The sequence below is a fragment of the Cydia splendana genome, chromosome 14, assembly GCF_910591565.1.
Source record: "Cydia splendana chromosome 14, ilCydSple1.2, whole genome shotgun sequence".
NCBI lineage: Eukaryota > Metazoa > Arthropoda > Insecta > Lepidoptera > Tortricidae > Cydia > Cydia splendana.
In genome coordinates, this window is record NC_085973.1 from 10,803,630 (window position 1) to 10,820,719 (window position 17,090).

Genomic DNA, 17,090 nt, shown 5'->3' on the forward strand with positions numbered 1-17,090 from the left:
TCATGTATCTATGCGGGTGATTTTTTTTCAACCCTTAGCCAAATTATAATCCGCGTAGGTAATTAGTATTTAACTGCTAGCTAGGGTATCTTTACGAGTACCTACTTACCGACCTACTTATTGCCAGAATTAAAATGAGATACTTTAATAAAGAGCTGAATATTACCTACCTACTTACTTTAAAAAAATAACAACTTTATTAGGTACTTTAATCACCCTATTTAAATATTAGGTAATTTTATTTACATTGCATATGGTCCTTCTTTCCCGCACTAGTGCGGGAAACAGTACATTCCGTGCGTATGTGAAAAGCATAAAGGGCCATATAAGTATACGTATAAAACGTTGTACGATACACGTGCGAATAGGAAAATCGCAACTCGTGTCGATTTAAAACACTCCCTTCAGTCCTGTTTTAATTTATCGCAACTAGTTTCGAATTTCTTCTTTTCGCACTTGTATCGTAAATAACTATTTCCATTTAGTACCCACTTATATACTTAGAAACAGATGCCTGACGCAAGCATGTGGGTAATAAAATTTAATTAATCTTGAAAACTAATATAAAAATCATTAAACGCAACTTTATAGTAAACAACTGCAGTGTGTTTAAAACATCACTCAAAGCTCACTCGATAACGGTGCGTTCACGCAACGCCCAGTTCATATTAGCCAATCAGAGCGCATGAAAAATAAGCCACGCCCACAGCCTGCGCTTGAGTCGATTCTCGGTTCGTTCGTCAGTTTTTCAGATGCTTTAGTGGCGGTTAGGAGTGCGCGATGACGTCGCTCGGTGATGTTCCGAGTTCGAATAAGTTGAAGTTTAGTGTAGAGAGCATTTTGAGTAAAGATAAGGAAGTGAGCAAGCCGGAGGCTCGCGCGCCGACGGAGCCCCCGTGTGCAGGGTGCGTGGCAGCGCTATATCGGTGTTGTCGGGATGAACCTCCAATCCTGCAGCTGCCGCTGTCGTTGGCGTACACGCATTTGCATCCCGCTTTGAGGCCTACCACAGGTACGACATCCATAATAAATTAATAAGATATGGGAAATAACAAGAAATTATGGTCTAAGGGAGAGGGGCAGAAGGGAGGCGGATAATTTTTTCAAACAAAATTGCAATGAATTACGTAGGTATACAAAATTATTTTCATAAATATTTCAAACAATATCATCAAATGGCGCGTATGTGTTGAAATAAAACGGAGTTTTGTTTCGACCTGCACGGATAGCCTTTGATTTTTTTGTGCTTCACTCTTACATGAATACATACCTACCCACTAGATGGTATCTACTTACTGAAGGTTCCTTTTAGCGTTCTAGTCCTCATCATGTAAGAGTGAAGCAAAAAAAATATATTATGACAATCACAGGGTATCCTTGCAGATAGACTTGTGCCCAAGTACCTATTTTTTGAACCGTTAATGTTAGTTATGATTATGAATATCTAATAGGCGGGAAGTGTATAGTAGATTGTTAACGAGGGATGAAAGGCCCTCGGATCATTTCTGCCGAGGTAGTTGCCAATAGTCCGAAGCTGAAATGATGCCTTTCACCCGAGTTAAACACTACTTTTCCTTTCAAATACGAGGAAAGTAAAATGCATGTGTTTTTTTTAAAACATGACTAAGTATACATTTTTATAGTATTTTTTGTGGGATCTTTCAATTAACAATTTAGGCAAAAGTAGGTATCGTTATTTATGGAATGGGAAGTCAAATATCAGAATGGAAATTGTATCACAAATCCATTTACCTACTTATACCCAAATTTCAATTGCTTATCGTAATAAAATTAATAAAATCGTACTTGGACCCTAAAATGCCCTAGTGCAGAAATGTATCATTTTCTGCACACCTTTTAGAACACCAATGACCCTCTTTCAGAGCATGAGAAATGAAATAGGTATTTGTTTAACAAGGGGGCAAAGTTATTGTTTAACCGCTCGTGCTAATATTGATACCCGAGCAAGCAAAGGATTCCAAAATTGAACCACGAGCGTAGCGAGTAGTTCGAAAAATGGAATCTTGAGTGTTGCGAGGGTTTCAAAGCACGAGGGTTAAACAAAATTTGCCCCCGAGTGAAACACAAAATTTTACACCACACCAACCCGAAGCAAATATCAATGTAAAATATCAAACAAAATCAAATTCAAATGAATGTTATTAAATATTTATCATCCAAAATCATCATTTAAAAGTCAATCTACCAGCAAACATAAGAAAACAACTCAACATTTGCATTTGATTACTTGCCTCACATGTGAATTAATGATAGCTAAGTACAACTTTGCTATCAGTTTTTGAAGTGCAAAGTAGCTGGTGTGGTGAAAAGGTATTTTGCGTAGGTACCTAATAGAGCAATCAGTATTTGCGATACGTTATAAAACAAGCGACAACAAATCGAATAAAATAAAATAAAAAACTCAAGTGCGATTTTAGGTAACTCGGCAGTAAGGTAAAATTTTTTTTTTATTTCTCATGCTCTGAAAGAGGGTCATTGTTGTTCTAAAAAGTGTGCTGAAAGTGATAGGTAGGTACGTTTCTGCACTAGGTAGAGCACTTTACTTTCCAAGTACCTACGATTTTTTTAATTTTTTTACGATAATAAGAAATTGAAGTTTGGTTTTAAATGGATTTGTAATATTTTTCCATTCTGATATTTAACTCCACATTCCATAAATAACAATATATACCTATAAGTACACGGAGAAAATTTTAAGTAGCCCGCATACGGAAAATACATGGAAAAATGATACAGCATGACGTTTATAGCCGGCACAATGTTGCGTACGTAGTTAAGCGTAAGTAGCCGCGCTACTGATAAAAGTAATTGGTACGGCTACGTAATTTACCACTGGCACGTTTTCCTACGTACAATAAGTAGGTAGGGTGTTTGCTACTTACAATAAGTAGCTGTCGATACGCCCAAAATTATCCATGAAAGCACGGTGTATATTACGTATGTGTAGGTTTGGTTAGGGTCAGGTCCAGTAAATAATTGTATTGCCTACGTATTTACGTATGCCGGACAGGTACTGTAGTTGCTTAGGTAAAGTATATAATGGTGCGGCCTACGTATGTACGTATGGCGACAGGTAACCTACTTAATCAGGTAAAGTTTATAATGGTGTGGTCTACGTATGTACGTACGCCGGACAGGTACTGTAGTTGCTTAGGTAAAGTATATAATGGTGCGGCCTACGTATGTACGTATGCCGGACAGGTAAAGTACTTGATCAGGTAAAGTTTATAATGGTGTGGTCTACGTATGTACGTATGCCGGACAGGTACTGTAGTTGCTCAGGTAAAGTACATAATGGTGCGGCCTACGTATATACGTATGCCGGACAGGTACTGTACTTGCTCAGGTAAAGTACATAATGGTGCGGCCTACGTATGTACGTATGCCGGACAGGTAATGTACTTGCTCAGGTAAAGTATATAATGGTGCAGCCTACGTATGTACGTACGCCGGACAGGTACTGTACTTGCTCAGGTATAGTATATAACGGTGCGGCCTATGTATGTACGTATGCCGAACAGGTAACGTACTTGTTCAGGTAAAGTATATAATGGTGCAGCCTACGTATTTACGTATGCCGGACAGGTACCGTACTTGAACAGGTAAAGTATATAATGGTGCGGCCTACGTATATACGTATGCCGGACAGGTACTGTAGTTGCTCAGGTAAAGTACATAATGGTGCGGCCTACGTATGTGCCTATGCCGGACAGGTAACGTACTTGTTCAGGTAAAGTATATAATGGTGCAGCCTACGTATTTACGTATGCCGGACAGGTACCGTACTTGATCAGGTAAAGTATATAATGGTGCGGCCTACGTATTTACGTATGGCGGGCAGGTACTGTAGTTGCTCAGGTAAAGTACATAATGGTGCGGCCTACGTATGTACGTATGCCGGACAGGTAATGTACTTGCTCAGGTGAAGTATATAATGGTGCGGCCTACGTATGTACGTATGCCGGACAGGTACTGTAATTGCTCAGGTAAAGTACAGAATGGTGCGGCCCACGTATGTACGTATGCCGGACAGGTACTATACTTGCGCAGGTAAAGTATATAACGGTGCGGCCTATGTATGTACGTATGCCGGACAGGTAACGTACTTGTTCAGGTAACGTATATAATGGTGCAGCCTACGTATTTACGTATGCCAGTCAGGTACCGTACTTGATCAGGTAAAGTATATAATGGTGCGGCCTATGTATGTACGTATGCCGGACAGGTAACGTACTTGCTCAGGTAAAGTATATAATGGTGCAGCCTACGTATTTACGTATGCCGGACAGGTACTGTACTTGCTCAGGTAAAGTATATAACGGTGCGGCCTACGTATGTACGTGTGCCGGACAGGTACCGTACTTGTTCAGGTAAAGTATATAATTGTGCGGCCTACATATGTACGTATGCCGGACAGGTACTGTACTTGCTCAAGTAAAGTATATAACGGTGCGGCCTACGTATGTACGTGTGCCGGACAGGTACCGTACTTGTTCAGGTAAAGTATATAATTGTGCGGCCTACATATGTACGTATGCCGGACAGGTATCGTACTTGATCAGGTAAAGTGTATAATGGTGCGGTCTACATATGTACGTATGCCGGACAGGTATCGTACTTGATCAAGTAAAGTATATAATGGTGCGGTCTACGTATGTACGTATGCCGGACAGGTACCGTACTTGTTCAGGTAAAGTATATAATGGTGCGGCCTACATATGTACGTATGCCGGACAGGTACCGTACTTGATCAGGTAAAGTATATAATGGTGCGGTCTACGTATGTACGTATGCCGGACAGGTACCGTACTTGTTCAGGTAAAGTATATAATGGTGCGGCCTACATATGTACGTATGCCGGACAGGTACCGTACTTGATCAGGTAAAGTATATAATGGTGCGGCCTACGTATGTACGTATGCCGGACAGGTAACTTACTGGCTCAGATCCAGTGTGTAATAGAACATCCTACGTACGTTGATATGCCGGTGAGGTACCGTACTGATTCTGGTCCAGTATATAATGGAATATCCCACGTACGTAGTACAGTCGCCATCAGATATATCGGGGCGGACGAGGTGGTCAAAAATGTCTGAACACGCACTGTAACACCTTGACAATAAAGGCATGTTCAGATATTTGTGAGCTCGCTGGCCGCTCAGATATATCTGATGACAACTGTACTACATACGTGGGATATTCCATTATATACTGGACAAGAATCAGTACGGTACCTCACCGGCATATCTACGCTACGTACGTAGGATGTTCTATTATACACTGGATCTGAGCTAGTAAGTTACCTGTCAGGCATACGTTTAAGTATACGTAGGCCGCACCATTATATACTTTGCCTGAGCAATTACAGTACCTGTCGATACATACATACATAGGCCGCACCGTTATATTCTTTGCCTGAGCAAGTACAGTACCTGTCACAGTGTATGTACATACGTAAAACACAATTATTAAGAGTTTGTGCGAAAAAACATGAGTCGTGGTAGGTAAAGGAACTAACTTGAAGGTTGATACTATCGTCATGTCAAAACTCATTTTTTTTCGCTCATCAGACTCTAGCCTCCTGAGTCCCTGAGGCCTTTATAAAGGCTTTAATCCAAATCGAATTTTAGATTAAAATAAAATAGGTACCTACAAGGTTCCAAATTCAAAACTGCAAAAATTACAAGCGGGACTCGGGAGGCTAGAACCCAAATCAGTACGACAACTGACCAGCATAAATATTATCTAGTGTAAGTATTAAGTATAATAGGCAATATTACGCAAAACTGCGTGGGGGGCGCCACTAGAACAAACAGTAAACTAACCTCCTCGATGCATCAATGTCATATTTGTTCGTAACAAATAATCTGTGAAAACTGGTCTAAAAACTGTTTACGGCATAGTATATTATAAGCTACTCTTATATGGTTTACAGTTTGTGCTAGTGCTGCACTCTGGCAGCAGAACATTGCAGTAATACTCCCTATACCATTATAATTATACAAAGCTACTATGTAGACCTATTAGGATACACGATAATAGTACAATAAATATTATACGGTACGGTACCTGGCCGACTTATCAACATACCTAGGATGACATTTTATTTACTGATCATGAGCCATTATCGCACCTGTCCAGCCATGACATTCTCCTATCAACATCATTGACAACAAATTTTAGGTTTAATATCAATGCAAGTATGGATTTCACGAACGACATTGCTTAGAGAATTACATGGCAGATTACGTAAACGTAGTTTTGCATGATTCTTCAATTTAATAAAGTAAAAAACCGCATTAACTTATAATTACTTGGAGCTTTACAAATATTAAGTACCTATTTAAGCAAACCTATTCAAGTACGATACAATTTTTTTAGGTAAAGGACTGCTAATTGAAGTGAGCTATTAGAAAAAAATATGCATTTGAGTGTTTCCAATGTTTATGTCAATAGAAATATTACAAACAAACTAACATAAACTAATCAGTTTGAAACTGTATTATTTTACAACATTTTATGACAGATATTGTTGACCATTATTTTAATACCTACAAACAAAAGTACTATATTAATACTATGCTTAAGATCAAGGGTTATTCCCACTAGTTACCACCACGTTGTTACCAGTGGTAACTGCTGGGATTTTTTTCCCCACCTTTTACCACCAAACTAAGATAGTGGTAACTACTGGGTATTTTTTTAATCTCGAATGTAAACGCTGCATACGTTGTCGTCAACGAAACTGTTTACCGTTTCGAAAAACTTGTAACTGCCATAGACTGTGTCTTTAAAATATACCCATCAACCGGAGCTTGCTATCCCGAAGAATGTAATGATCTGTGGGTTTTTATCCAATTGGGATTATACAACATAAGAACACCATTTGATAGACGCTCACAGGTAGTGATCACTCTGTTGACTGATCTGGGACTCTAGTGACTAAAACAATAATGACATTCACTTGTTACTTCTGTAATTGTAAATTGTGTTACTATTATTTCTGATTTAAGACATGTTTTAAGGGTGTACATATGTTCCAAAAGAATAATAGACAAATACAAAAAAATACTGAGTGTACGAATAGTAACAAAAAATAGTAAAATAACAAACGGCTGCATAGTCCACTTCTATTTCATGTATTGTTCTCTCTTCTCGATTATGTAGCTAATGACATGTGTTTCTGATGACACTTGCTTGAAAAATCCGTCGCATATTTCCGCGCGAGAAAACTTCAGAGCCCGCCTTTCCGTTTTCGAGCCGGCGATACGTTTATGACATATGCCAGAAGCATAAGACAAACGTTCCTTACAGTCTCTGTGTCGTCATCTGAAACAATTGGCAATGGTTATTTTAAAAAGTAACAAAAGATCATAAAACGTATAAAGGCCATAGTCGGCTTTCCATAGTAAATCGGCCCTTGCGTTAAACAGACTGTTTTTTTGAAGTGAAAACTTCTGTAGCGGCGCTGGGCACTTTTTGAGGTGGGGAAAAAATGATAAACTCAAGACAGCGTAAGGCGATCACGTGACCGTAAGGCGATCATGTGACCGTAAGGTTTAGATGGCCACTCATTTAGATGGCATTTAAATCAATAAAGAAAAACTCAATGACATAATTCAATGAAGCGACATCTTGATGATATCGCTAATAAAAGTGAACTCTAGTACTGGTGAATAAAACTCAAAATATCATGACCAAATATATTAAGATGCGAGGTCTGCAAGGTAACTTTACAATTTCTATTCGAATTTTAAACAACTAACGCTATAAATTTGAATTTCAAATTTTAAACAAGCTCACCAACAACCTGCGACCAGCAATTTCGTAACTAAAGTTTTTCAATAGAAAGGAGGATGGATCAATTATACATAGTGCTGCAGACATTTTGGACTAGTCATTGAGTTTTCACTTCTTTCGGCACTCCCGGAGTGCAACCTGTTGTTTTTTTTTATGGCTACCTCTTCTAGTGAAGAATATTTATGCTAAGTATCAACATCCTATTTGTGACATTGTGACAGTTTTTCACTTTAAATGTTTTTTTATTGTCATAAAAAATAGAAAACTAGGACAAAATTAAAAGTTCAATATTTTTTTTGCGATTGTTAAGTAGTGACACCCCTAGATTTTTTTCGGATCGTAGGTTATGACCGACTGGTCTACTATTTGCCAGAACATCAAAATTTTCCGGGTGGTACTTCCTGTCAAAAATCAGCAATATGTGTCGTCAGCAGCAAACCGACTTACTAAAATTAAACATCAAAATTCCATTTCATAACAAATAAAATGATAAAAATTCATGTCGCGGGGCAAGGTAATGAGAGTCGGGGCGGGGCGGTGCGTGGCCGTTCTGTATGATAATACTATTACTTATTCTGTGATACCGGATAGTAACTTTGCTTGATTTTGGGGTAAACAAATTGAATCTAAAAACAGTCACAGTCATAAATAATAAATACTTAGCTCATTCTCTTTCAGTACTGCCAGGTATACATAGAAACAAGAGAAGCCACGCACAGAACAAGTTGTGTATAGGAATAAACCTGTCTCTAGTCCCCACCATTTATCTTTCTAGTATGTTTAAAATATTCATAGTACGGATTATTGTAATAAGGATAATTGTACGTTGACAGACAGACGGACGGACCGACAATATAGTTATCCTATAAGGGTTTAGTTGTTTCCTTTTGTTTTGGGGTAAGTACCCTAAAAACAAGTTGAACATAAAAAGAAATGTTATATTACACTTTTTATTTTAATAAATATAACAAATTGAACAACTTACGTGGCAGATCTGGTACGGGCCTGACTTTGGGCTTGGAGATGTTGCTCAGCGGTTGGTGTTAGAGCCAGTCCTATTTGAGAACAGCTGTGCTTTGCTGACCTGTTCACAAACAGTATAAACAATATATTAGGGAATATAGTAGTAGAGTAGGGGAGGAAAAATGCATCGGCACATATAATACGAGTATAACTGTGCATTATATATAAGTACCATTCATTCTAGTACATTCTTAGTTAAGTAAAGAGTAATAAAATCGAGTCATTTTATTTTATATAGTTATTTCTACATAAACACAGTAGTCCATTTAGGTAAATTCAGTGTGTTTAGCTAAGTAATTTTTTTTGTTCATAGAAATATCTAATTCAAATTAAAGTTGTAAAGGCCAGCCACACTTACCCCACACCCACACATAAATATATCCTTATGTATAAGTAGAATATGATAGGTACCTTTTTCTTGCCCCATATTGAATGTCTTCTGGTAGGCGCCAAACATGTCATAAACGTGCACATCTCCGCTCTCCTGCACCCACAGCAGCTGCTCCCCGTCCGACCAGCCCATGTGGACCAGGACTCCGCTGTTCCACTGCAAATTTCACAGATGATGGTATGTTTCAAACTACAAAGCCTGGGTGCTAATTGATTCAGATGTTTAAGCGTGAAGACAGACAGACTGAGAGTAGGTACCTCTTTAGCATTTCTAATATTATTTAGGGATTAAGAATCAGGGATATAAGAATACAGAGGTTAACAGGACACTTGAAAATGTGTGGTTAACAACATTTTTAACTTACTGTTAACAAGATTTTTAAAAGGGAATTAAGATAAGTATTAAAGAAATTACTTACCAAAATCTTTGATATAACATTCCCTACACAGTTGTAAATTGTTATGACAGGTTTGGCAGTGGTTGCAATCCTGCCAAACTGCTTCCGGTCCCACACCACAGCAATAGGCACTCTGTACAGGGCTCCACTGATGATCATGTTGTCTAGGCCCTCATCCATGGACCAGTTCATGTTGTAAATTTCTAAACGCCTGTAAAATATTACTTAAAGAATTTAAATTGTAACAAAAAATAAAAAAATGGTTTCAGTCATGTAAAATACATTTGTAGTTATTTTTGATATGTTTCACTATTCTTCTCTTTCCGAATAGACTCTAAGCTAAATTTCATTTCTAAAATGGCACCTATGGGATGGTGCTAAGGATATGGCAGTACTCCCTTTCTAATAGTATATTCCCTTTCTAATATATACTTATAGTAAGTGTATGGTGACAAGAAAGATGCCAGCTCAGTTGAGACTTTTTACAATTTAATCATTTCTAACAATGTTTATGCTAATTGTTAATAGCAAGGTATCAACCAAACAAGGTAGATAACCACCTGTCTGCTTATTATATTTTGGGCACCTGCTGCATTAGTATAATTTTATTAATTCAGTGTTTTTAAGTATGAAAAATTATGAAGATATAATCTAGAATGATTCCTATCCATCCGCTTTTACATATAACTCACGCCCCGCCCGGAAAACGCGCCTGTGTGACGAAGCCTTTAATCAGTCAGTTTTTAGGGTTCCGTACCCAAAGGGTAAAACGGGACCCTATTACTAAGACTTCGTCCGCCCGTCCGTCCGTCCGTCTGTCACCAGGCTGTATCTCACGAACCGTGATAGCTAGACAGTTGAAATTTTCACAGATGATGTATTTCTGTTGCCGCTATAACAACAAATACTAAAAACAGAATAAAATAAAGATTTAAATGGGGCTCCCATACAACAAACGTGATTTTTGACCAAAGTTAAGCAACGTCGGGAGTGGTCAGTACTTGGATGGGTGACCGTTTTTTTTTTGCTTTTTTTTCGTTTTTTTTTTTGCATTATGGTACGGAACCCTTCGTGCGCGAGTCCGACTCGCACTTGCCCGGTTTTTTTATTTAGGATTCCGTACCCAAAGGGTAAAAAACGGGACTCTGTTACTAAGACTTCGCTGTCCGTCCGTCTGTCACCAGGCTATATCTCATGAACCGCGATAGCTAGACAGTTGAAATTTTCACAAATGATGTATCTCAGTCGCCGCTATAACAACAAATACTAAAAATAAAATAAAATAAATATTTAAGGGATTTTTTTGCTCTTTTTTTTTTGATGGTGCGGAACTCTCCGTGTGCGAGTCCGACTCGCATTTGGCCGGTTTTTAATCATTTGCAAATTTGCAAACCACATTTCACGTCAAAATGGCCGCGACACATTATTCCCCAGACAAGCCTACCATTTAAACTTTTAAATGGATAATAGATTTGACGAACATCTTTAATGAAAATGAATGATTTTAGTATAGAACAAAATTAAATAATTATTCTGCTAACAACTATTATTTTAATTTAATTACCTATCACCAACCCATACCTATATATGTTCAGGCAATTACATATCATCAACTAGGTACACAAACAAATAAGACAGTAGTTACCTGTTCCTAACCGCCTCGTAATGGGATGGAAGCCGGCTCCAAAGGTGGTCAGGGGCAGAGCCCCCGCTCTTGTTGATGCTTCAATTTAATGTTCCGAGGTTCCTGGCACTTAATACACAGACACAGAACCGTCACAGATAGTCTTTTCACAATTAAACAATTTTTAATACACCGCCATAGCAAAAACGTGCCGACGCTCGTTTGTTTTCTCTCGCGACTGGTATCAGTGGTTTGACCTTTTCTTCCAGTGTTGCCAACTCGGAATTTGAAAAAATACCAGACTTATGTCTAGATTCTAGATTATGCCAGAAATATGCTAGATAATTTTGAAATGTGCTAAAAAAATGCTAAAACTTTATATAGGTAATTAAAAAATGTAGTTATCTGCCTCTTTAAGAGTGATAGAGAGGCAGACAACGAAATTTTAGTGTTTCTCGGTAGGCCCTTTGATTCGACCTGGGGGTAAGCTACCGCGAACAATTTCTATCGTTCGATCGTCTATTTGCCTCTCTATCGCTCTTGCGTATTATTCTAGCAAAAGAAAGGCAAATACACCGGGCCTGAGCGCTTTCCAATCCCCAATCCCACGACTCATGGGTGGGATACGATTTATTCTAATCCGCTAGATTTGACGTGAAATGCGTTATGTTGGCAACACTCGCCAAGGACACGCTTTCTAATAACGCATCTTTATTTAATGGTAGAAGAGCCGGCCGCAAAATTTCTAACCGACTTGATACCACGATGAAATGCACAATGGTTTCCCAGAAAAGTTATGCTAAGTCCGAATTCGATAGTCTGCCACGGCGGAACTTGCCGAAAGTACTAAAAAGAAGGCCACTTCCGGTGCGAAAAAAGGGGCTGATTTAACCCATCTGATACCGAGATAGTAGTTATGGCAGCAGTTAGAAATTTACATGTAGACACAGAAAAGCGAAGTCTGCCACTATTTTTTTTGCCGGAAGTGCTTGGCAGACGCTCTCGAAGGTGACCATCGGGACCCCTAAATTAACCCATCTGATACCACCATGAAACCAATGCCAGTCGGTAGGTATGAACTCTCATGTCAGGAATATATAAGTCTGCCAAGGCTTTTCCTGCCGAAACACCATGGCAGACGAGATTATGTAAGCAAGGTCGCCATCGGTTACCCTACACTAACCCATCTGATACCACCATGAAACCAATTCCATTCGGTAGGTATGAATCCCCATTTTAGGAATATATAAGTCTGCCAAGGTTTTTCCTGCCGAAACACCTTGGCAGACGAGATTATAAGCAAGATGACCATCGGTTACCGTACACTAACCCATCTGATACCGCCATGAAACCAATTCCAGTCGGTAGGTATGAACCCTCATTTCATGAATATATAAGTCTGCCAAGGCTTTTCCTGCCGAAACACCTTGGCAGACGAGATTATGTTAGCAAGGTGTACATCAGTTACCCTACATTAACCCATCTGATACCTCCATGAAACCAATTCCAGTCGGTAGGTATGAACCCTCATTTCGGAAATTTTTAAGTCTGCCAAGGCCTTTCCTGCCGAAACTCCTTGACAGACGAGATTATGTAAGCAACATCCGCATCCGTGGGACCGGTATACGTGATTACTGTAGGCTTATTTATTACTTTATGCTTTTACATATTTGTATATTATTATGTTATTAATGAAATATATTTATAATTTATTAAACCTATACCTAATACATTGGGAATTCATTACCTGCTTACGGCAGTAGTAGGGAGTAGTGGGTGAGTTCTGGCTCACTTAGCCAGGCCAACAGTCCCTCCCCCTTTTTTTCCCTTGTTGAGGCCCTGCAACCATACCTTGAACCCAACCTAATGTCATGGTAGCTCGAATCTAACCTAATCTATTTTTATTGCTTTTAGAAAATATTCTAATAACAATTATCTACTTTTGCAAAGTTAAATGTTGAATTTTTTATTTCGCAAAATGGAATTTTAATGTGACTATAATGTATGTGCAATCTACTTAGAAACTGGGTTTAGAAATATAAAAACACACATTTTATATAGGATAATAAGTTTATTCAAGTAATATTCTGAACATATGAGATATAGTCTATCTTGTCATTTGGTATTCATTGTAGTCCTTTGTCATTAATTGTATAATCTTTAGGTTTAGTTTGTAATTGCCTTGTTAATTTATATAAGTGCATGATACTTCTCTCAGAGCAATAATTGTGTTACCCACAAGTGGAAACTGTTCTGGCAATTGTATTAACTTAATTATTTTAACTATATGTGTAATTATATGCTGTTTGTTTCCCTATGCAAATAAATAAATAAATAAATATAGTAACATCATTACTTATTCTGTGTACAGTGGAGAAAACATGCAAGTTGACATTTTTCGTTTTAAAATAAAGATTAACTAAACAGTATTTGCCACAAACCGATGTAAAAAAAACTTTGCAGTTGTTGATTACAATACCATATCTTAAGGCCCCAGTACACAATGGGCCATCGCCGGCCATTCCAAGGGACGCATTTATGCGTTAGAGGGAGCAAATGATATTGCTATCTCATTCTACCGCATGGCTGCGTCCCTTGGAGTGGCCGGCAATGGCCCATTGTGTACTGGGGCCTTTACAATTTCTCTCCATGAACATTTTATGATACCCAACCAACCTTCCGGTTTTCGCCCGAATGAATTAAAATATTCACCAACACCATTGACATCAATATAAATGGCTATCCGATGTCAGCCAGGTTTAAAATCCGGATCTAAATTGATAATAAGCAATTTAAACAGGTGAACAGGTAGCTGAACAAACATTGGCATTTTGTTGGCTGCAAATACATTCGATTCCACGCCTATATTCATTTTACTCATATAGTGTTACACATAACTCATTTGCTGTCAAGAATTACCGACAATTGTCGTGTTTCTTGTGACAATTGTCATTAGCTTCGCAAAATAAGTACTTAGTATTTGGCGATATAATGGAGTTTTTATGTTATTAACATGTTGGTGGCAAACAAGCACACCGCCCGTCTGATGGTAAGCGGTTACCGTAGCCTATGGAGGCCTGTAACGTCAGTACCAACTGTGATGTCGACAAGTGTCGCACCTGCCACCGTAGTGAAATAGAGGCCAGGCCCCAATTTCACATCGGTGACAGGTGCGACGAATTGTAAAATCACTATCGCTGACGTCACAGGCATCCATGGGCTACGATTACCACTTACCATCGGGCGGGCCGTATTCCTGTTTGCCACCATCATTGTATTATTAAAAAAAAACTTTATTATATCGGAAAAAACAGATATTTCTCCTGTGAAGTTTCTGACAATTGTCAAAGATCTAGAAGAATTGTAGGTAATTCTTGACAGGTAATGAGTTATATGTCGGAATTTCGTGACAATTGCAGTGTTTCTGTGACAATTGTCATAAACTTAGCAAGAGAAATATCTGTTTTTTTTCCGATATCATAAAGTTTTTTTTTTAATAATACAATGATGGTGGCAAACAGGAATACGGCCCGCCCGATGGTAAGCGGTAACCGTAGTTCATGGATGCCCGTGACGTCAGCAACAGTGATTTTACAATTCGTCGCACCTGTCACGTTGGTGAAACAGGGGCCAGGAGTTAAGTCAAAAGCTAGTAAACAGTAATCTCCTCCATAGTCCTCTCTAACTTTCAGGCAGTTTTATTAACTTCTTATGGTATCAATGTGGAGTATAAATAGTCTACTATACATATATCCCAAAAACTTTAACGTTTACGTTTTTAAATACAGGGTGACCTTAGCCATTGGACAAACACTGAAATCCCACATAGGGTTACTTCTCAGAAATGCTCTAACGGTAATTTCTTTTTAATTAGAACAAAAGATAAAACATTAAATTATCAAACAAAAGTTAATTCCAATAATCGACAACAAAAAGAAACATACTGTATTAATCATTGGCAGTGCTTTTGACAATTTGTTTGAAAATGTGCGGCAATGATGACATTTGTCAAAAGTCAGAATCTTATTAATGTCATAAATAAAAAAGATAATCAAAACGGTCGAAGAAAGTTTTAATTAATTTAATTTAATTTAATAATTAATAATTAATCTTATTTAAAGCTGCAACACGACTGATTAATTGACATGATTGTTCTCCCAGAAGGAGGTTCGTGGGGTGTTAGACTTTGGTACGGTCGTATAGAGGGCGGTCTCGTGACTTCAGAAAATTCCGACTTTTGGCCTACCGCTTCCGGTCAGAAAAATGTTCGACGGCCCGGCCAAACGGTGGGAGGTAGGTGGGGGGTGCTCGACCAAATGTCATAGAGGGACCGTGGCAGTTTTTGACGCCGCCATTTTTTTTCAAAATGGCTGACTTTTTTTTTAATTTTTTCAAGTTTGTCCTAGCGCGCTGAAATTTTGGTCACGGAATCTCGGGGTCCTCTAGATTCGTATGGGAAAAAAAATTTCGAAAAAATCCAAGATGGCGGAAAAAATGGCCCCTTTTATTTTGTATGGCAACTTTTAAACGGTGCGAGATAGGTGGGGGGTGCTCGACCAAATGTCATAGAGGGCCCCGAAACAAAATAAACTGCATTTAAAAATTTTCAAACGGGCCGACTTTTTTTTTTTTTTTTCAAGTTGGTCCGAGCGCGCTGAGATTTGGCATGGCGAGAGATAGAAGCCTCTAGATTCCTATGAAAAAAAAATTTTTCATAGGAATCTAGAGGCCCGACGGCGAAGCGTCGAGGCTCGCGAAGGCCGAAGGCCGAGCTCCGCGTAGGGCCGAAGGCCCGAAGCGTCACACGAGAGGGGGAAGTTGGCCTACGGCCTTCGGCCTTCGGCCCGCCGTTTCGCTTGTCTAAGACACTTTTCCTATTGGGTCGTGTTTAAGCTCCAACTTCCCGCTTAAGCCCCGAAGCAAAACCAACCCTCCCAACTGTTTTAATAAGCGAAGCGGCGGGCCGAAGGCCCGACGCTGAGCTTCGAAACCCAGCGAAGGACGAAGGCCCAGCTCCGCGTAGGGCCGAAGGCCCGGAGCGTCCCTTACGAGTTCCCAAGCACGCGAGGCCAGGCCGAGCTGCGGGAATGTAGTGCTTTCACGCGGATCTTTTCGTCCTAGCAAAAGTACAACTTTATTTCTTTTTCCCTTTGGAAAACAAACTACTACTACTACTACAACAACAAAAACAACAGCACCAACAACAAACTACAAGAAGACCGCGGGGCCCTCGGGCCCCGCGCACAGGGCAAAATCTAGTCATACTATTTATTACCTCAGGAGCTAGTAACACATACAGGTTGCTCCAAAGTAAAAAAATCGTAATTTGTTATGATACTTTGTATACTGGTTCTAAATACCATTGACGTGTAAAATTGTATTGATTTTATGAATAAATTATTGAATATTGAATATAAATACCCTAATGCATGGACACCCTGTATATCAACTTGAAAGAAAATGTTCAATATTTCTTTATAGTGCGACTCCTTAGCTCGATTTAGTATGGAGGTAGAGTCTGGCTAATAAAAGATGAACCTGCAAAAATGCGGTCCTGGTCTGACCCATCCTAAATCCTGTCCCATCCGGCAGAAAGCACGAAACTTGGCATGCAAACTTCAAACTTCAACATTTATTCAGCAAATAGGCCGCAAGGGCACTATTACACGCCGCTAAAGAAATTTTCACTTCAAAAAGTTTTGAGATGTAATGTGAAACCAAGTCGGTTATTTTAATCAGTGCCAGGGGGTGTTAAAACAGTATCAATAAGATATCTTTAATTTGTAATTTTTAGCGAGTTTTAGCGGTGGGCAAAGTAATCCGGTGATTTGGCA

The 17,090-nt window shown here is 39.0% G+C and overlaps 1 protein-coding gene across 1 annotated transcript in view; it reads left to right on the forward strand.

Moving 5' to 3' along the window:
* The first annotated feature begins 532 nt into the window (after positions 1 to 532).
* The window catches only part of LOC134796894 (H2.0-like homeobox protein), a 41,474-nt gene continuing 24,916 nt past the window's right edge, over positions 533 to 17,090 (forward strand). The window contains exon 1 of the mRNA XM_063769097.1: positions 533 to 1,012. Within this exon, the coding sequence (XP_063625167.1) occupies positions 781 to 1,012 (232 nt within the window). The 5' untranslated portion in view covers positions 533 to 780. The remainder of the gene's footprint in view (positions 1,013 to 17,090) is intronic.